General features: G+C 41.6%; 1 protein-coding gene across 3 annotated transcripts; it reads left to right on the top strand.

Annotated features, from left to right (window-relative positions):
- The first annotated feature begins 1,054 nt into the window (after positions 1-1,054).
- mxra5a (matrix-remodelling associated 5a) lies at positions 1,055-17,106 on the top strand. Of its 3 annotated transcripts, none has more exons than XM_035948181.2 (8): positions 1,055-1,319; positions 1,583-1,894; positions 1,995-2,124; positions 3,584-3,974; positions 4,086-8,042; positions 10,346-11,261; positions 11,695-12,021; positions 13,507-17,106. In XM_035948181.2, exons 2-8 carry the CDS (start codon positions 1,704-1,706, stop codon positions 15,095-15,097), a joined length of 7,503 nt encoding a protein of 2,500 aa, XP_035804074.2. In that variant the 5' UTR covers positions 1,055-1,319; positions 1,583-1,703; the 3' UTR covers positions 15,098-17,106. The 3 variants fall into 3 exon arrangements, with proteins under 3 accessions (XP_035804074.2, XP_035804075.2, XP_054864488.1); XM_035948182.2 differs by having other exon boundaries at positions 1,674-1,894; XM_055008513.1 differs by lacking the exon at positions 1,055-1,319 and adding an exon at positions 1,467-1,485.
- Positions 17,107-22,044: the final 4,938 nt, after the last annotated feature.

Here is a 22,044-nt window from a genome sequence, read left to right on the forward strand (position 1 = left end):
AGTTAGCCAATAAATACTTTCTGAATAACTAAATGAGGGACCCAGGTCTGTGTTATGTTGAACTCCATTTCAGGAATCAGAGTCAAGTGTGACACTTTGGCAGGAAATGGTGAAATCAGTTTTGGCATTTAACACCTTCAGTACATTAATAGGAGAAAAATACAAATACATCCATTATTTTGGCTTTTTAATGTGTAATAAAAGATATTTACATTTGCACAAACAATGAAATGACCTAACCTATAATGATCATAAATTATATACTTATGACAGCAGAGGATTTAATGATAAAAACTGTATTTTCACAGAGTATCGGTGCTTAAATTATTGACGAATACACATTCATTCAACATCTTTGTTGTGAAAACCTCTATAATTATATCCATGTAATTTATTTAACAAAAAATGTAAATAAAATTGCAGAACCAATCCTTTTTGCTGTTAATTGTCGCTAATTATTTCCAGTTTTAGAAATTTATTTACAATTTTAAACTTGAATTTGACACAAGTTTAAAGGAAATGCAAATGTATTTATGCAAAGTTTTTTATGTCAAAAAATCTTTTTTGTAGAAAAATATAAATGTATGGTTATTTATAGTTACAAAACAGGTAAATTTACAGCCTCTTTTGTTATTTTATTAATATTTCGTGTATTTCAAAAAATACAGAGGAAATTATGAAGGAAAAGTGGGTAAATTACAGATTTTACAGTGTAATATGTGTACAGCCTGTGCAGGCCATAATAAGGACAGAAACAGATCAACACTCAGCTCAGGCCTTAAACACTTCAGTTCGTCACATTTCCTCCTGCTTCTCCCTCTCAGTTTGTGTTACTCTATACTGTATTTTTCAGCTTCAATATGTGTCACCAAGTATATCCCAGCAACATTAACCGAATACTCTTACACTCATGAGCATAAGAATGTGTTTGGCTGCACTAGAGTATCATATTGTTAGTCAGGACCCTCTACTGAAGCCTCCTTCATCCTCCTCTGTCTTCTCCAGAAGGCTCCTCCTGTTGAGTCTCCGCGTTGCGCTGCAGCGTCTCCTTCACTTCTTCATTCCTTTCTGGAGCTCCACAGCGCACACTGGCACTTAAGGGTTAGACCCAAACTTTTTTCTTTTCTCCTCAGGATTTTGCATTTCAGTCTGTGTTTCTGATCTGCTTTCTGCGCTTTTTCACATTTTGTAACAGCAAATTTAGCTCTCATCGTCACTTTTTGTTCTGTTTGTACATCAACTTTGCGGTTTCTTGCCTTTTTCCCATGTTAAAATGGAATATGAGGAGCTCCCCAGAGAGAGGCTATCAAGGATTTGAGGTAAGAGTCTGCATTTTTTATAACAATAACTTGAGCTAAAGTTTATAAAATATTTAGAAAGCACTTTGGCTGAAACCCCCAGTTTGAGCGCAACGTGCGTAATTTACCGGAGCTCATCCATTCAAGCGGTGATGGAGGCAGAGTCACTCAGGAATCTTGAGCCAAAGTCGGGTCAGCTTTTACAGTAAATGAAATTTACCTCTGACCAATTACAACTGACATCTTAAATCGATTTATTCCTCCTTCCTCTTTTTTCTTTGCAGAAGTGCATTTTGATGCGTAAAACTTGGAATCTATTAAATAAGTAAGAGGGAGAAGAACAGTATCAGTGTTGGTAACATGCTGTGATTGTAGCTGCGACACAAGCAGCTGCCGTGACTGCAGATGAAGATGGACCCTCCGGCCCTGTGCGTCCTCCAGACCCTGCTGGTGCTAACGCTGTTGCCCCCCGTCGCTCCGGCCCCCTGCCCCCGTCCCTGCTCCTGCCCTCAGCCCACCGAGCTCCACTGCACCTTCCGCTCCCTCCCCACCATCCCTGCTGCTGTACCCAGACATGTGGAGCGCATGAACCTGGGGTCAGTCCTTTTTGGGATCCTCACCATTGACTTAATGCAGCTGAAGCGCTTTCATTTTTTGGGTTTAATGTTTATTACCACTCTGGTTTTGCTGTTTCAGGTTCAACAGCATTAATAAGATCACAGACAAATCACTGGCTGGTCTGAGGAAGCTGGAGCTGCTGATGGTGCACGGAAATGACATCCACGACCTGCCTGATGGAGCATTCAGGGACCTCACTTCACTTCAGGTACACACTGACTGGATGCATGAATGAAAATATTGAAACACTGGTGAAGGTAACTCAGATCTGAGTGTGACAATGATTTGCAAAGATAATTTCTTCGTACGAGCCTTCTATAAGGTTCCATTCTTAGGTTTTGCAGACATACACTACCATTCAAAACTTTGAGGTCACCCAGACAATTTCATGTTTCCGATGAAAACTCACATTTTTATTCATGTGCTAACATAACTGCACAAGGGTTTTCTAATCATCAATGAGCCTTTCAACACCATTAGCTAACACAATGTAGCATTAGAACACAGGAGTGATGGTTGCTGGAAACGGTTATCTTCATTGAAAAAAAATGCTTTTCTGTCAAAAATAAGGACATTTCTGAGTAACACCAAACTTTTGAACGGTAGTGTACATTTGCATTACATTACATAAAACGTCCCTTTGGCATCTCCAGTGTCTACATACAGCTATGGTATGCATTCCAAAAACATGTTCGAGACCTTTATCCTCACACAGATTTATTTCTGTGTCCCTCAACTTCACAGTTTCTAAGAAGAAGTTCATAACTAGCCCGGTTTTTGTTTTGTTCCTTTCATGTTTTCTCTCATGCATTCTTTTTCATTACTTTTTTTCATTTTTATTGTTAAAAAGCTGAAAATAAACCTGAAACCCTGAACTCAATTCTAAAAGGGCCAAAATATTCTTCAATTATAATGTGAATGAAAATGGGACTCAAAAGGAACATTTAAAAAGATCTTTGGCCTTGACACAACTTTAATAACTTTAATAACAAGTTTACCACTGTACTGGCAAAGTGAATGTAAAAGATAAATAGTACAACACATGACTTGACATGATATTGTCCATTTAAACACAGGTTTTTGCTTGAAACGTTTGTTTTTTATGTCCAATACATGAATTTTCCCTTCACCGTTCCTTCATACTAAATTTGATGTGAATAACATATGGCTGCATCATTACATTAGACAACAATTTCCTGTCATTGAATACTTTTTTGTGTCTCAGGGAAATTTAAGGTGTTATATTTAAGATGAACATCTGTGCACCATGAAAAAATAATGTTTAGGCTAAACAAACAAACTAATGCAACAAATTAAATAGATTTCTTTTAGTTTTGAGAACTTCTTCTGAAATTATGTTGAACCAACAAAGTAAACTGAGTTAAGGGAATTAAAATTTACTGCTACAATCAAAGGTATTAACTGAAAGTTATTTATTTATTGGTAGCATAAACGCAAGATTCATGGTGAAGAAAAATGAAGTTTCCAACCCAATTTCATTGTTACCTCAAACTGAATTCAGTTTCAAAGTGATTAATGCATAAATTTTAGTAAATTAAAATATTTGTCTTTCAGCTATGCATGCGTCTTAAATTACTTTATAGACTGTGATTGGGTGTGTCAAGGTTTATAATGTTGTGATTTCTTCTTGTTTGTAATTGGTTTAGATGTTGAAGCTGAGCTACAACAAGCTGAAGGAGATCAACAGACACACCCTCCAGGGTCTATGGTCTTTGGCCAGGTTACATCTGGATCACAACCGACTGGAGTTCATCCACCCGGACTCCTTCCAGGGCCTCACCTCCCTGCGGCTGCTGCAGCTCGAGGGCAACCAGCTTCAGCAGCTGCACCCGGCCACCTTCACCACCTTCACGCTCATGGGCCACTTCCACGTCTCCACGCTGAAGCACCTCTACCTGTCAGACAACGGACTGACGTCTCTGCCCTCCAGGCTGGTGGCCACCATGCCTCAGCTGGAGAACCTGTACCTCCATGGGAACCCGTGGACCTGTGACTGCAACATGAGGTGGTTCCATGACTGGGACAAAACATCTCCAGGTTAGATTTTTAATTTCATGAACAGACTTCATACACTGGAACATTCAAAGCAAAGAATTCAAGAAGCTTTGGGTTTTGTTTGACAACAGTTTCTTCTTTCTTTTGCCCTAGGTGTCTTGAAATGTAAAAAGGATCGAGCCCTTCCTGGTGGCCAGCTGTGTCCTATGTGCTCTTCTCCCAGACATCTCCAGCAAAAAGAAGTCCACGTTTTGGAGAACCTGGTGTGCAACGGCCCCATCATCAGCTCTCCTCACAGAACAGCACCACCTGAGAGTGTTGAGAGTGAGGTTTTGCCCAGAGAGGACTTCAAGGAACCTTTTGGCAACGTCTCCTTGGCCTTATCTGATGAACATGGAAACCAGGTGGATCTGGAGTGCAGTATCGGTGAGCCAAGAGAGCTTAGCAAGATCACCTGGGAGCAGGTCAGCCAACTCCATTTGGCCTCCAACATCACATTGTCAGTGGATCTTGAATGTGCTGTTGATAGGGAAAAATATGAGCAACTATGGAGGCTAATCGCATACTACAGCAGCGTCCCAGCCCACTTACAAAGAGGAATTATGCTTAGCAAAGATCCTCACCTGACCTATGTGTACAGACAGGACTCTGAGAGGGACGCTCTCTACTACACCGGTGTAAAAGTGAACATGATGGCCCAACCAGCGTGGCTGATGCGGACATCTGTAGACATTCAGCTGAACAGACTTCAGTCGTCAGCCAAGATGGTAAAATTGATTCTGAGCACAGACTTCTCAGAGACAGTGGAGGCAGAGCTGGTGCAGAGGCAGAGGAGGACATGGGTCATGATCGAGTCAACAAACACGACTCGTAAAGCGTTGAGTGCTATCCTGGGGAAACCAAGCCAAATGTACTGTAACGTGCACAGTTCTGGCCAACCGGTTATACAGTGGATGCTGCCAGACGGCTCCAAAGTGACTGTACCGTACAGCCGTCCAGACAACAGCATGTCTGTGTCCAGTGATGGAAGGCTGGTTATTAAAGCTGTCAGCCACACAGATGCAGGAATTTACTACTGTATCGCAAGGGTTCACGGAGACTTTGCTGTCTTGCCCTTCCATCTGACGGTGCAGGAATCCTCCAGTCCTCCCCCGGGAGAGGACACATCAATTGCACCTATTGAGGGATTTGCTGGCAACTCTGTTTCCCTGCCTTGTGTGGCATCTGGCTCCCCTGATGCTGAAATTATCTGGATCCTACCCAGCAGTAACACAGTTAGTTTTCAAGCCAACTCTTCCAGAGCTTTGGTCTATTCAAATGGCACGCTACATATCCCACAGACTCAGTTATTAGATAGTGGCTATTATAAATGCATTGCTATTAATCAGCATGGTGTGGATACACTGGCTACTAAAATCACTGTTGTCAGGCGGACAGGGCTCATAAGGCCATTGAGGAGGTTTCCAGCAAGACCTCAGTCAGCCTCAGGGGTCAACACACAGATTAAAGTTCCCACAGAGGATACAGAGGAGGCATCAGGGGACATAGAGATGACTCAGGAAGTTCCTCCACTGAGTCGCCTGGATCCTTTGAGAAGGAGAATCCCGATAGGTGTGGCCCCTGGCAGGAGGGGCATGCATCCATCCAGGAACATGTGGCGAAGGCCGCTGGTGCTTCGGAAACCTACAGGATCACGTGTTGAAGACAGGAAGGTTACAGTTGACAACAGAAGGAGGATTAATATGTCAAAAAGCAAAATAGACCCAGAGAAGTGGGCCGATATTTTGGCTAAGATTAGAGACAGAAATACTCAGAATACTGTGACACCACTCCCAGTTCAGCACACAACAGAGACTAAAGCGACACAGCAGACAACTCTGTCACAAGAAACTATTGAAGGGTCATCAGATGGTATGACTGTGCAGGAAAAAGGAGGCCGAGATTACTATACAACAGCACGTACTCCTGTACAGCATACACAAATCCAAGCTATTAAACACACTACACAAGGGAAAGACACACATGTGACGCCTATGACTTCAATCAGTCAGCACACACACAGCATACATGCCACAACAGAGCCCTACACAACACAGAACACATACAGTGTACAGCACACAACCCATAATACAAACTTGGACTTGCACACAAGTTCAAACAGTGTGTTTTTCCTCCCACAGACCACATCTGTTCCCCTACACGCTGTCACTTTCTGGCAGGCGAGTCCAAACATTGCAGGCAGCGGCGGCACATTTTCTCTACAAGAGAACCATAGCACAAAGACAGATGTTGACGGAGACAAAACAGCTGATTGGTCCAAGGCATTGGAGAGGAGTGAGAATGCAGATAGACCGAACAGCGCTGCCAGCTCAAATAATGAGAGGGAAACCTTTATGAGGGGAAGTCAAATTATATCTTCAGTCAGCCCAAATGAATCTGTCACAAGCCAAGAAGAAAATGGAAAATATCTTAGTGAGACTACAACAGCTTCACAGTTGAACACTCAGTCGAAGGAAACAACACTTAATGAATTGCAGTCTGAAGCAATGCTCACGACAGCATCTCCCACAACTACACTTGTTCCCAGTACTGTGGGAGGGTCTGACAGGGAATCCCGCCTCCGACAACCTAACTCCAGGAGAAGGAATGGTGGTCGGAGGAGAAGACCAAACAGAAGGAAACAAAAGCTGAATCAACTTAACCAGTTTACTGCCACCACACCTTCAAATGCTCCCCTAGCAACAGTAAAGCCTACCGCCTCCACAGAGCAAAAAATAAGACCATCAGAAGTTACAAGAGTCGATTTCAGCACCACTGTTCCGTTCCTTGGCAGCCAAGCAGCGTCGTCAGGCAGTCTGAGTCCTAAAGACAGCACAGTCTCCAGGCATGACCATGAGGCAGCCACCAAACCCAACTCACTACCAGCTTCTCCATCCGAAACAAAGGACAGCCGTCTACCCCCTGCCAAACCACAACTCGAGAGCACATCAGCGGCACCATCATTTCCAGCAGCCTCTCCAGGAGTGGGTCATGGAAAGACGAGTTCTCAAACAGCCCTTTCAGAAAGTGCATCTCCTCCAGAGCGCTTTGTCATGCTCACATCCACCATGCAGCAGAGGTTTGGAGGTCTTCCACCTGTCAAACCTTCAGAAGAGACGCATTTTGGATCACAATCTGACAATGCTTTTGGTGGTTTACACATTGTAACGCAAGTGCAAACAGATGTTGAGGAGCATCAATCAGGCCATCAATACACACCTACTAAAAAAGATGGAAAGATGCCTTTGAACGAGTCTGGGATAGATTTCTCACCACTGCCATCCATATCAGCTGCTTCTTTCCCTGAGAACACAATCACGACAACTTCTGGATACACTACTAGTGGATTAATTCTGATTCCAAGCATGCTGGATTATTCTGAGATGGAAAAGATTACAACAAAACCACCTACAATACCTGAAAAATTGTATCATGACTCCAGTCACAATGAAACCACAAGCGGTGACTATGAGGTAGAGGTTGATGTTGATGCTCTTGCCACAGATGCCACAAAAACAACACCTCCCTCTGCTATGTCATCAAGTCCAGATGTTTTAATGCCATCTAGAGTCTTGCCACATTTCACACGACTTGGAACGTCTTCTACACAACCCAAAACGAACCCGTCACTAAGAGCCACCACCCAGGAGGCTCCCGGGATTATAGTCACCCACAGTCAAGACCAAGTAAAGCTCACCGCCATCACATCAGAGCCCAGGAGAACAGCCGACCTCCGTCCTGCAATCCAGTCACCTGACCACAAACTAACCAGCCAAAATCTAACTTTCCCAGCTACAGAACTGCAAAGCAGGTATTTAGTCGAGCAGACACCCACCTCTGCCCCAACAGTCTCTACGTCTAATCCATCCAGAGACAGACTGCTAACAAGCACTCGGGATGCATCCAGGGAGCACCAGCTACCTGGACGAGAATCTATCCCAAGAGGGAAGCCAAGGATAACTAAGAACAATTTCCAGACTTTCACTGTGAAAGCTGAAACAGATGCTCAGCTTCCCTGTGAGGCACAAGGCGAGCCAATGCCCTTCCTCTCATGGACTAACGTCGCTAGTGGTATGTATGACTCAACCTCATAACTCAGCTTTAGGTACATATAGAAAGTCAGGGACAAAGAATTGCATTCAGAATAGAAATATTTATTAGTGTTTGAGAACCCTGAAATATTTTTGACATCAGATTCAAAACAGCATACAGCTGAGACACCTGCAGGCTTCCACATCTGTTTTGTCGGAGCATATACACTACTGTTCACAAGTTTGGGGTCACTGAGAAATGTCCTTATTTTTGAAAGAGAAGCAGTTTTTTTCAATGAAAAAAAACATTAAATTAATCAGAAATACAGTCTAGATGTTGTTAATGTGGTAAATGACTATTCTAGCTGGAAACAGCTGATTTTTAATGGAATATCTACATAGAGGTACAGAGGAACATTTCCAGCAACCATCACTCCTGTGTTCTAATGCTACATTGTGTTAGTTAATGGTGTTGAAAGACTAACTGATGATTAGAAAACCATTATGCAATTATGTTGGCACATGAGTAAAAGTGTGAGTCTTCATGGAAAACATGAAATTGTCTGGCTGATCCCAAACTTTTCAACAGTAGCATACAGTATAAATACCTAACATCAGATCAGTACAACTTAAACAGATGTTGGGATGGAAACAGTCATACATAGAATATATCAAAAAGTGGATTGTCTGCCAAATGTGCAACATACGTGCACAAGTAATCTTCAAGATCAGTGAAGATGAGAACAACTTTTCATTTGTTTTTCAGCCTAATTTAGTATTAATTGAAGAAATGACTTAAAGTGTGGCTGCATTCAGTTCTAGTGTATAGCTTATGCAGCTTAAATAAAAATCCACAGTCAGTGAGAAGAACAATAAGAAATTGCAGATAATATATTATTGTATGGTACAAAGGGGATAATCTACATCAAGCACTTTAGTATTTGTCATCGCTGTACAAGTAGGAGTAGATAATAAACTTTAAAACTTGGCAGCAATCAGAATCCTTCTGCCAGACTGAAGTTTAAAATCAAATTATTTCCCAAAACTCATTATTATAATAAATGGCAACATTTTTGGACATTTTCTACTGTAAGTGGAAACTAAAGTTGGGGCAGGGGAAAATCACAATTGTGCCAATTGAACTACGGTTAAAGACACACACAATTAAAGGCATGAAAATCTGATTGTTAATAGTTTTTTAAAATTATCACAAATTGAAGGTGTGTCACAGAGCATTCATTTTGGCACACTGCTTTCTGTAAAGGCACTGGATGTAAATAGTGACCTGTAAAATGGTTTAAATTGAAAATACCAGCAGAGCAATTTTCATATTTAAGCCTCTGAGCCAGAAACTGTTTTAACCATCTGCCGGTCCTTGAACTACTCATCTGGAATGTGCCATGCTGTTAAGAAAATGAACCAAATCCAAGGTTAAAATCATGATATTTCATTGAAATTACTTTATTCTATATTTGGCATTTAAAAATAAACTGTTTGTGTGATAACAGGTCCTGTAAAAAAACAAGAAGTCAGAGAAGCCATGACTCAGTCTGATGCAACCAGCTATGATGTGACAAAACTTCAGAGAGGAAGTGAGAAGAGAGACTAGTGAGATATTAAACTATATTTGATTAATAAAGTAAATGTAGCACCGATCAAAAAGAGCATACAGAGGAGCAAGTTGTTGGTTGATACATTCAACACGAGGAAATATCTTTCTACACTTAATGTGGAGTGTAATGTAAAAAATAAATAAATAAATAAGTACTGCCTGGTAAATAATAAAAAAGAATTTTTTCCTTTTCTATGATTCATGTCATTATAAATGTGTTACACTGCACAAGAGACATCTTTGAGTTCTCTCTACTCCTAGCCATGGCTGCGCTCTTCCCATAAACGTACAAGATTTTATATTGCAGTGAGAAATTAGGCCATGGTGAATAAAAAGCCCAGAAACTTCCTGGAGTTCAGCAGGTTGATGGAAACATTGCATTTGCATTGCTTTGGTCCACATTTAAATAGAATCAGGTTCACTGTTGAAAGCTGTGTTGGGAGCACACTCCCTGATAAACAAGTACGTAATGAAAAATAGCAAAGCCTCTTGAATGTGTATTAATTCTGGATGTGGAATGTGTTTTGGCAGTTAGAATTAATATTCTTCTTGAACATTTTTGGTGGCATTTACACATCACTGTTGTGTTTTTGTACAACCTATGAATACTACACCCATTTCACCTGTAATATGCTATTTATACTCTTTTCTACTATCAGTCATCACCTTACCTTTATAACGTGTTTAAGAAAAGACAGTTAAATTTGACCTGTACTTTTTCATTTGTGCAGGGGCAAGTATTGCTCAGAACACCAGGGTCGAGAGATTTGAGGTCCACCCAAACGGTACACTAATCATCAGGAACACGCAGCTCATGGATGCGGGTCAGTACCTGTGCACAGTCCAGAACCAGTACGGCATAGACAAGATGGTGGTCAACCTTGTGGTCCTGTCTCAGCACCCTCGGGTCCTCCAGCATCGGTACCGAGATGTCACTGTGCATCTTGGTGGCAAAGTCGATCTGGAGTGCAAAGTTGAAGGACACCCTGTGCCCAGAGTTACATGGGTGCTTCCTAACCTCGTCCACATGGATGCTGCTCTTGGTTTTCCCTCTCAGCAGCGTGTGGTTGTCATGAACAACGGAACCCTTCGAATCGGCCAGGCCAGTTATACAGACAGAGGAATTTACAAGTGCATCGGCAGCAGTGCAGCTGGAGCTGACACTGTCTCGGTACGTCTTTACGTCTCTGCGTTGCCACCGGTGATTCAGCAGACACTGCATGAGAATACCTCGCTTCCAGAAGGTGGCACCGCCTACATCCACTGTACCGCCACGGGTGCCCCTCAGCCGGTCATTCGCTGGATCACACCTGATGGCATACAGCTCACTGCTTCCCAGTTAGTTACTGGACAGAACCTCGTCGTTTTTCCCAATGGGACCCTCTACATACGGGGATTGGGCCCCAGAAATGCTGGGAGATATGAGTGCTCAGCCAGTAACACGGTGGCATCCAGTAGGAGAACTGTGATCCTAAGCATAAGGAGGAATCCGTCTTCTGCCAAGGCCAGTATCACGTCTTCGTCTCCCCAGAGAACAGATGTGATCTATGGGAGTAAGCTGCTTCTCAACTGTGTGGCAACCGGAGAGCCAGAGCCCCGAATCATTTGGAGGACGCCCTCGAAGAAGCTGGTGGATGCTCAGTACAGGTGAGAAAATGATGGAATCAACTAATTATTATTTTATAAATGTAGCAGTTTGCACCTTTGCCACAGAGTAAGAAAGTCCTGGGTTGGAACATGATGGTCAGTTGTTTTGTAGAGTTTGTGGGTTCTTCCTGTGCCTAGGTGGATTTTCTCAGGGTATTCCTCCCACAGTCCAAATATGTGCATGGTAGGTTATTTGGTAATTGTAAAATGGCTGTAGGTGTGAATGCGAGCATGCATGGTTGTCTTGTCTGTTTGTGTTGGCTCTATGATGACCTTACGACCCATTCAGGATGTACTCTTCCTCTCACCCAATGTAAGACAAGATAAGGGAGGTATAGCTAATGGATGGATGAGTGTATAAATCCCAACTGTCCTCAGTCAGCATTAATGCTGTTCCCTGAATGTTGTTGTGTCTTATGTTTTTTTTTTCTAGTTTTGACCCCAGGATCAAGGTTTTCCCCAATGGCTCGATAACCGTTCATTCTGTGACCGACAAGGATAGCGGTGACTACCTGTGTGTGGCACGCAACAAGATGGGTGACGACTACGTTCCACTTCGTGTCAATGTGTTGACCAGACCAGCCAAGATCGAACAGAAGCAGCAGCGGTCCAGGCAGGAGGTGGTGTACGGTGGGGACCTGAAGGTGGACTGTGTGGCTTCTGGGCTTCCCAACCCCGAGATCAGCTGGGCACTGCCAGATGGCACCATGGTCAACCCTGTCAAACAGAGAAATGGTATCAGCATGGGGCGCAGTCGCAGGTATGAGGTAGTAGCAACATTGACTTATAAATGCTTCACCCACTGGGCTATAACCAAAACTCAGCTCTCCTTGAGCTGCCTTTTTTTTGTCCAACCTAGGTACCAATTTTTCTTTAGAAATTTTTTGTTAGTCATGACAATGAATTCATAAAAAGCGTGTGTGGGAATTTCTGAATTTGTTGTCAGTGTGGCTGTTCCATTCATTTTGAAGAGCAGCCACCCAGCAGTGAAGTCGCTGTGAGTGAACATTCCAACTGTCTTTGCTAGAAACTTCATTCGCAACTTTTCAGGGTACAGTCCAACTAAACTACGTTGATCCGATGATTAATTCCTGTTCTTCTGAATGACCTTATCTCTTGAAAATGTAATTCAAAGGAATGACTCATTCTTTAATTTTCACCAGTGTTCTTTCTAAAAAAAAAATTTAAAAAAACAGACCCTTAGCTTTGCTAGTTTGTCTTATTTAATAAAGGTCTGCAATTAATTCATAAAGACATTTAAAGATTCATTGCAAATTCTCATATGACATTACCTCATCAAATCAAAACTGGCCTCACTTACTGGAAACTACTCCCTTAGCGGCACATCATGTTAAGATTAATGATTTTTCACCTCTATTGAAAAGTACTTTAAGAAACCATTTTGCCATTTGTTGTTCCAATACAAAAACTGCTGCAACACATGGAACATGCTGTAAACAGTGTTTGTCAGAGTAATGAGGTTGGGCAACCATACGTGTTTCTTTCTGACTCATTTTTGCTGACTGAACACAGAACAAAAGGTCCATAGAGAAATAAATACCAGCACCTTTCTTGACATGTGTCGACCTTGAAGATTTGTGCAGACCCTACAGAACTTCATGACCTGCTTTTAAATTTTATTATTTTCATCTGCAATCGCTTTGTTTATTTTCTTTCTTCTTTTTCTTAAGAAATGAGACATATCTGTGATGTCTAAATCAAAACCACATAATTGCCAGTGCTGCATAAATTTCCACTGAACAAAGTTCAGGTCACACAATTAAAATCCTATTTATTCGCATTCATCTCTTTGTTCTTTTTCCAGTAGAACTTCCTTGTACCCATCCACCCTAAGCCCCAATCATGACCACAGAGCTGCACATTTGGTTATAAAATACACTGGTTTGGTGTGTAAACTGCCACTTGGAGGTCGAGCGGGGACAGTTTGTGGTTTCAGCAGTTAAAACAAACTAATTCAGTCTGATCTGCTGATCTTACTTGACTTATAATTACCGTTAGCTAGATCTCTGTCCTCTCCAGTACAACTCTCCCTCCAAGAGAGATGAATATAGTTGATCACTTCTGTCAGTCCCTGAAGTGTCCAACTAGCATGAACACAGATTTGATTTGAACTTTTTGCTGTTTTTTCATAGTAACCTATTGTTCTCTACCTAAATCATTTGAAGACACTATTTCATTAAAGTATAACAATCAGTATCCCATTTTCTGCTTGAATTTCATACAGGTATGTGGTATTTGACAATGGAACACTTTACTTCAATGATGTCGGCATGCCAGAAGAAGGTGACTACACTTGTTACGCGGAGAACCAACTTGGCAAAGATGAGATGAAGGTCAGAATAAAAGTAAAGGTTGCAACTTACCCACCACAAGTCCAAGGTAAAGACCAGCGGACCGTCAGGGTTTTCTATGGTGAGACAGTAACACTCGGATGTAACACCAAAGGCGAACCACTGCCTCTCATCACATGGATTTCTCCTACAAATAAAGTGATCTCACCTGCATTAGACAAATACCAGATTCTGGATGATGGGACACTGGTTGTTCAAAAGGCCCAACGTTTTGATGGAGGTAACTACACTTGCATGGCTAGGAACAGTGCAGGGCAAGACCATAAAGTCACCAGGCTGGAGGTCTTAGTGACACCTCCAGTGATCAATGGCTTAAGAGGAACCACCAATGCCATCAAGGTGACCGCAGTCCAGGATCAGCTAAAGCTGGTGGACTGCATGGCAAAGGGAACCCCCACCCCTCGCATCATGTGGGTTCTTCCAGGAAATGTAATCCTTCCTGCACCTTACTACAGCAACAGGATGGCAGTTCATCTGAATGGTACCTTGGAAATCCGGTCACCCAAGACGACAGACTCAGGGCAACTGGCTTGTATCGCTCGTAATGAAGGAGGGGAAGTCAGGCTGGTGGTTAACTTGGATGTGAAAGAGGTTGTCAAGAGGCCACAAATTAGAGGTTCCAAAACAGATAGCCTGTCACTGACTGTGGGGAATGCCATGACTTTGAATTGCTCCTTAGAGGGCTCGACACTACCTCACATCACTTGGATCTTACCCAGCGGTACTCCTTTACGCAGCGGTGCTCGGTTCTCTAAGTTTTTCCACCGTCCTGATGGCTCTTTGATCATCAGCAACCCTTCTATTGCTGAGGTTGGTATGTACCGCTGTCTGGGGCATAATTCTGGAGGGCTTGTGGAGCGTACAATCACACTGTCCCCAGGGAGAAAGGCAGAGATCAACAACATATACAACTCTCCTGTCAGCGTCATGAATGGGGAAACGCTGTTGCTTCACTGTCAAGCCAGTGGTGAACCCCTTAGACTAGCATGGACTCTACCCAGTGGGGTTGTCCTCAACAGGCCACAGAGAGCTGGACGATATGCAATACTACCCAATGGGACCCTTGCCATCCATCAGGTATCAGTGTATGATCGGGGGGGCTATGTTTGCCGAGCTGCTAATGAGTTCGGCAGCTCTCTTCTTTCTGTATCGGTAATTGTGATTGCATACCCACCTCGAATTACGAGCGGTCCTCCCTCAGTGACTTACGCTAAACGTGGCGTTGCTGTTCAGTTAAACTGTGTAGCAACTGGGATCCCTAAAGTGGAGGTGGCATGGGAAACACCTGATAAAGCCCGCTTGGCTGTTAGTGGGCAGCCACGCCTCTTTGGAAATAGATACATCCATCCACAAGGTTCCCTCATCATCCAGAATCCGACACAAAAAGATGCTGGCATCTATCGATGCACAGCCAGGAATGCCATTGGCATAGACTCTAAAGCTACATTTCTCAATGTGTTTTAAAGAATTTCACTGTTCATTATGGTCCTTTGCCATACTGTATGCCCAAGCAACTGCCTGATTAAAAGCAACTGATGTTTTTAATTTCAAAATGTAGTAAAAAACTGCTGTCACAAAGGTGAAATAATGAGTTTATTAAAACCTCCAGTTTTGCTTTGAGAGTGCGCTGTTTAAAGGCCAATCTGATGATATTTCGTGTGGCAGGGTTTACGATTTTTTATCAATTTGTATATAATTAAACAAAAATATCAACCATTTTGCCATTTGAGCAGTTAAATTTTTTGGTTAGAGTTGCCAAAGAATTGCTGATCATGTGCTGGAGGTCTCTGGCACCTCATCACACTCGGTGATGGCACTAGTAAATAATTGCACCAAATGCCATAATAAAGCCATATTTATATAATATATATGGACACATTTTTAAACGTCTTTATCTTTGAAGTGACTCAGGGAAGTGGGACACAAAAAATTAGTGTCTCTATGTTCCTGCTATTGTAGAAAAATACCTGCAACCAATCAAGTTACGCTTCTATGCATCACCTTATGGAACTCTGTGACTTCTCTGTACAAAAAATAGCCAACGATGATGTTGATTTCATTTTAGTGAAACTTAAACTATCAAGAGAGTACTGGCCTCCCTTAGAACTGTGCAATGCTTTAAACCTTTTGGCTTAAAAATATTGTTCAGAAATTTAAAGGTTCCAGAGCTGAAACTACACTATTGGGCAATCATTCCGATTTTTTGGCAGGCTAATGAGTGCAGCTGTTTAAACATATGTTGCTGCAGGAGCAAAATGCAGTCATTCAGAGTTCATGTGTGAATGTATTTCTTTGTTTGTCATGGTGCATAGACCACGCCGATTGTCACACAGACCCCACATTTCAGCACATAGGTCACACCCATTTAGCAACCAGTTACAAGATGCCATATAACAAAGGATATATGGAGTGGAGAGGTAGACAGCCATCCAAGTTTGTAATTTAGCAACAATTTAGCAATCTAAGGAAGCTTTAGAGGTGTTACAAAATGCTGGAAAATATGTACAGGAAAAATGGGTATGGCCTACATGGTAGGGCCGAGGACTCGAGTGAAAAAATAAACCAAAACAGTTTCCTTGTATGCCTCACAATTTGAGAATTAGGACCAAAAATGTCAAATTCATTCATTCATTCATTCATTCAGCCTTTATTTAAACTCAGTGTCCATTCAGGTATGACTTTTCAAAGCAGTCTTTAAGAGAGCTGGAGGTTTATTAAAAAAAACAAAAAAAAAAAAAAATGCGTCAAGCTTTCAATTGTTCTGCAGGTTTTTCCAGGCTGCAGAAGAAGAGTGAATGAAACTGAATTTTCCATAAACATCCGGCAGCATGATTCAATGTTTTGTTCGGTCAGCGCCCACATTAAAACCACCAGCCACATGATGGTGCTATTTATACCAAAAAGTACACATTTCCTAATTGATGACAGTTCAATTTAAATTTAAATGGTGTTCTGTAGCTTTATTATAGCATCCTGCTAACAGCTAAAGTGCATCACCTGTGTACTGTAACCCTAATAATTTCACAATTTTCATATTCCTCAGCATCTTTGCCTCTCCGTTGTATACATGTCTTTGCTTTGATGACAGTTTTTGTCAAGCAATTAAACAAACTGCATAACTTCTCATTTTCTAACTAGGAAATGTTCTTTAACTTAATAGCAAAATTGATGGAAAGTATGTATAATGTTGCTAAGATTTCCTTTGGATGATTTTCTCTTCTTTTTATACTCCTAATTGGATCTGTTGGTATCATTTGCCTTTCATAAAAGTCCATATTTTCTGTGTGTTTCCATAACAAGAGTCAGATGTTTCTGTAATTGAATATTTCTTACTCACAGCAGCATGTGGCTCCTTTAAATCTGCTCCTACAAAGAGCTGACACAGGTCCTCATTTGTAAGTTATTTGTCTTTGACAGACTGTGATGCATAATAATTTTCCATATTTTAATAAAAGATTTCCTCCTGTTTCTAAGATGAGAGTCAAAACAAAGAAACAACTTTATTTTGCTGAGGTAGGAGAGGGAAAGTGTGAAGAAAATGATGACTGAAGAGAGTTTTTGACTGTGAATGAAATCCACACTATTTGACAAAAAGATCCTGGAAATACACACAAGTTTGTGACTTTATATGATTTTCTGTCATGAGATTACCCAAAAGCTGAGAGTAGTTTTAGTTCAGCTGGCCTTAGAGAGCAGAGCACAGATAAAAATCTTTGCATTTTGGATGAAGGAAGTAGGTCACCATTACTCTTTGACAAGAAACTTGGAGTCAGCGCTCTGGGAACACAGCCGCAGTCTCATCTTCCTGAGAGAAGAAACATCTGGAGCCACTAGGAAATCCCCCATTAGTTCAGCAGATTCAGTCTGAAAGAGTCACACTTTGAGAACTCTCAGCGTCTCTGACTCCCTCTGTTCAGCCTGGCAGTCATCACAACGCCGGGGTTAAGCAGCGTTACTCTACGCTGCCTCATCAAACTCCCACCCAAATGTTCTCCAGCTTTCTTCTGGCAGATGAAGTCAACATTTTCCACCCTGACAACTGATTATCCTGCACTGATGCATGTTTTTCCCCATGAGGCTGGAGAGGCCTGAATCAGATCGCTCACACTGCTTTGCCGTGACCTCTTTGTGTGTCTGTTTGTGACCCAGAACTTCCTCAAATATAGACACATCTTGTGCCCACCTGTTCTCTCTCATGTGTGGCTGCAGTTTCCTCTGAAAGTCAGGTAAAGGATGTATCATACGCTCTATTACTTTCCTCTGTCAATCTGTGATGTCTCGAGATGGTTTACTAAAGAAGCTGACATCATGGAAAAATGAAAAAGAAGTCCCTGCTGCAGGGATTAGTGGTAATCAAGGCTTCTGCTCGATGCATCAAAATAAAGAGAAGCTCAGCAAGCAAACCTACTGTGATCTGTGAATGAGTGGAGATATTCATATGTTGCTGCAGCTGATTGATCAATCAAAGACGGTACGAGGGAGTTCTAGCTGTGGAGAATTTGTGTCCTGCTGCAACGCGATCAATACGTCTGAACATCAAGGCTCTTCATGTCTGAGCAACAGAGAAAACTGAATTTGAAAGGGCTGCTCCATCAGAAGACGCCTTTCTTTCAGTGCATGAGAGCACAGTTCGGATGTGGAGATTCCTCGGTACTGAAAGCAGCGCTGAGCTGAACCCCTTTCTTCCTCTGAGATTGCTGTGATGTCAACAGCATGTTCATCGGGCTCAGATTTACCACTTTTTAGCAACCCGAGAGTGTGCATTTGCGATATGACTTGGTTTTGACAGTGAGCTGTCTTCACAGTAAATCCCACCATCATCAGTCTCTGTGAATAAGCCACTAAATTGAAAAGAGGTGACACAAAATTCTGTGGTTTTGATGGTATTTAGTGGTAGGTTTAGCAAATCTGCTTGAATTTCTAAGCAGCATTCTACACTCGTACCTTCACTTCACCAAATATTCCGTGTTTCATCTTCCCAGTATTCAGTATTTTATTCTGAGTAACCAAAATGAACACATACATCCCTTATGTGTATGAAGGCAGTGTTTATCCGATGCTGAAATAGAGGACTTTAACACTAAAAAGCACAATTTTATCCTGGAAAAAAAACTTAAAAAGAAGGTATCAATCAAAGAATTCGTTGATGACAGCCTCAATCCTATTCAGCATAAAGGAGAAGGAGGTGTTTTACAAGTGTTGGTTGTGATTTGGTTGGGTATGAGGCTAGAAAATTCTTTTCTTGAGTTTCCACAGTTGCACCATGCAACTTTGTATCAAAAAGCAAGCTAGATTTTGCAAGTAGCCTACTGTCCTTGGCATCACTTTAAGAGGATGGCCACTGCAGTACTGATCAGTGTTACTATGACTTGTTCTATAGCTCCCAATTACTGTTGCAACTGTGCTTTGACTGATTTTTAGTTGGTCTTCTGATCGACTAATTTTACGCTAGTCTTCTTGTATCCTTTTCCATATTTTCGGGTCAGGTTTTTTTTCCATATGGAGCCATGATGCAGACATGTTGATGTACACAGCCCATAGGTCCAAAACTGAGATTATTTTGTTGTCATTTACAGTTCTCTTTATAACAATGATCGCATTAAAATACTTAACAGACATTAACGTTCAAAAGTTTGGAGTCACTTAGAAATGTCCTTATATTTGGAAGAAGAGCAATTTTTTTCAATGAAGATAAAATTAAATGAATCAGAAATACAGTCTAGACATTGTTAATGTGGTAAATGACTATTCTAGCTGGAAATGACTGATTTTTAATGGAATATCTACATAGAGGTACAGAGGAACATTTCCAGCAACCATCACTCCTGTGTTCTAATGCTACATTGTGTTAGCTAATGGTGTTGAAAGGCTCATTGATGATTAGAAAACCCTTGTGCAGTTATGTTAGCACATGGATAAAGTGTTAGTTTTCATGGAAAACATGAAATTGTCTGGGTGAAAAAAGTGTAAAACTAGTGTATAGTAGGTGATAGTATATTTTAAATGTAACCCAGCCTTACAGTATAAGTATACTTAACCACAGTATAGTAAATATTACTATTGAATTGTAATATTGCTGACAGTTCAGAGAAACATAAAACTAGTCAATGTAGAAAATGCAATCTTGTACAAATGAAAACTGATTTGGAATCTGAATGTTAAAGCAACCTTCAGATGCATATTTTGAAAAAAATTCCAAGTGACGTTGCCAAAGAATTATTTTAGTTCTATGGTTCTGAATATGAAGGAAACATTTGTCATAAATCCACATTTTCATTTTTGACTGTAATTTAATGCTTTTAAACTGGTGTTTGTCAAAAAGCCTTTTCAAAGATAAGAGGCAGAAACATTTTTGAGAAGAATTGCTCTCCGAGAAGCTTGAGGTCCTTTGTTCTGATGGTGAAGGAAACAGACAAGAATCCAACTGTTCATGATATCTGAGCTTTATGGTAGTATGTCTTTTAACAGCCTTTCTGGGACACTTTCTTCTTTCTTTAAATAATGCTGTTTATTAGAGCCTTTGAATTCCAACTTCCCAAAGTATGTTAGTGGTTTTGCTGTGACGGTGTCCAAAAATGGACCGTATTTCCCCGTCTGCTTTGTTTCAGTCGTATAAAAGATCTACCAAAAGATTTTCTCAGGTTGCAGCAGCTGTGCAGTAAACCTTAGACCTTTGGATTATCTGCCACCTTGGGGAATTAGTGTCTAAATCTACAGGCAGATGTGAACATGGCTGTAGGCAATGTGTCACTGAATTGTGTTGAATTTATTCTGCTTGGGTTAGATAGGATGCACGGAACTCATGTCTAATTTACTAGTTCTGGACTGCAGGAGCAGCATCACCAACTGCGAAGTGCTCTCTTTTATGAGCCCTCTTGAAAAATGTATTTCAGCAAGTCAAGAGGCAACAAACTGACCTCAAATGATCCTGAATATGCATCTGTCCATTGAATTGCGCACTTGTCTAATTGCGAGAATCTGGTTTGGTTTGTGGCCCAGTTTTGGATAGGCAGACTGCCACTTGGAGGACCAACTCCACCCAGCTACTCCTCCCAGTACAGAGGCCTCGACACAAGCACTCCCAGTATTCGCCTCCACAGCTGACTGTCATTACTCCCGCAATCCCCAATTAGCCCGATCGGAGAAATTGTGTGTCATTAGAAACCGGCTGAACCGCTGATCAAATTAACTGAGCGGCTTTGAGCATGAATCAAAATAGTCAGGCGACGGCTACCACACATGATGAGTGGAGGAGGCGGTTCAAAGCAGTTAACCCAAAGCATATGGCGGTGCTTAGGATTCCCTGACAGTTATCCTATTTACCTCTCGTGCACACTGAGAGTATCTGAAGGCAATCACAGCATAGCTTAAACAACAGCTGGGGCTGACTGGCATGAACCTACACCTGCATGCACTATTTTTTTCTCCCTCTATACTCTCTAATGCACAATTATCCGAAAATCCATCAAGCAGAAAGCTAGTCTTCTCATCAAATCTCGGAAGAATTCCAGATGGGGATGTTTTCAAGACTATTTGTTCATCTAAACAGATTTAAGGAAGTGGGAGAGGGGCAAACACTTCTGTTGGAAATAAAGAATAAACAAGTGAAAACAGGGTAAAAATCAGCTGCTTGAGCAATCTAGGCCAAACAGCACTCCAAGCTCCTGGTTATTGGGCTAAGTGTGACATTTAGTTCCTTCTCCCTTAAGATTTACGTTGATGTGCCCGGCAAAGGTGGAATTTTTTGGAAGCACATGTGGGCGTCAGTCCCACACTGTCTAAACAAACAGACTGGAGCAGTATGGTAAAAATTCTTTGTGGGGTCAGCATGGTGTCAGGGCCGGTTGCGTAAGCTTTCAGTGAGTTATAAGAATTAATTCGAACATACTGTAGAATTATAGATGCCATCTGGTGGAAATTCATTTTTTAATGTGCTTTGTACATCTTAAAAACTTTCTAGGCGTAAAAATAAAGCTGTGAGAATGTGGGGATGCATGCTCCTGTCACTCCTCTAGCCCATTAAAACTTTATTTATGTGTGGAAACTGAGGAACCAAGAGTTGTATAGCTATAAATTTGGATAATGCTGCCACCTCCCTGCCCACTGCTTCCAGCTGAGCCATTCAGAAAGAGCAGTACCCTTAAAATCCATTGGGTTTATTAGTCCACCGAGGAGGCGGAGCCTCAACAGAGTTATGTGGCGATCGCCGTTGGTTTGTTTGTCTGCCTGTCAGTCTGTTAGTAAAATTACTCAAAAACAGATTAAGGGATTTTGTGAAATTTTCAGGGGAGGTCAGAAATGACACAAGGACTGAGTATTTAGATTTTTGGCAGCGATGCGGCTTATAGTCTGGATCCACGGATTTGTTAAAGATTTCTGTATCATTGCAGCGTGACATCCTGTAACTATGA

This window comes from Amphiprion ocellaris, chromosome 24, assembly GCF_022539595.1.
Source record: "Amphiprion ocellaris isolate individual 3 ecotype Okinawa chromosome 24, ASM2253959v1, whole genome shotgun sequence".
Classification (NCBI taxonomy): Eukaryota; Metazoa; Chordata; class Actinopteri; family Pomacentridae; genus Amphiprion; species Amphiprion ocellaris.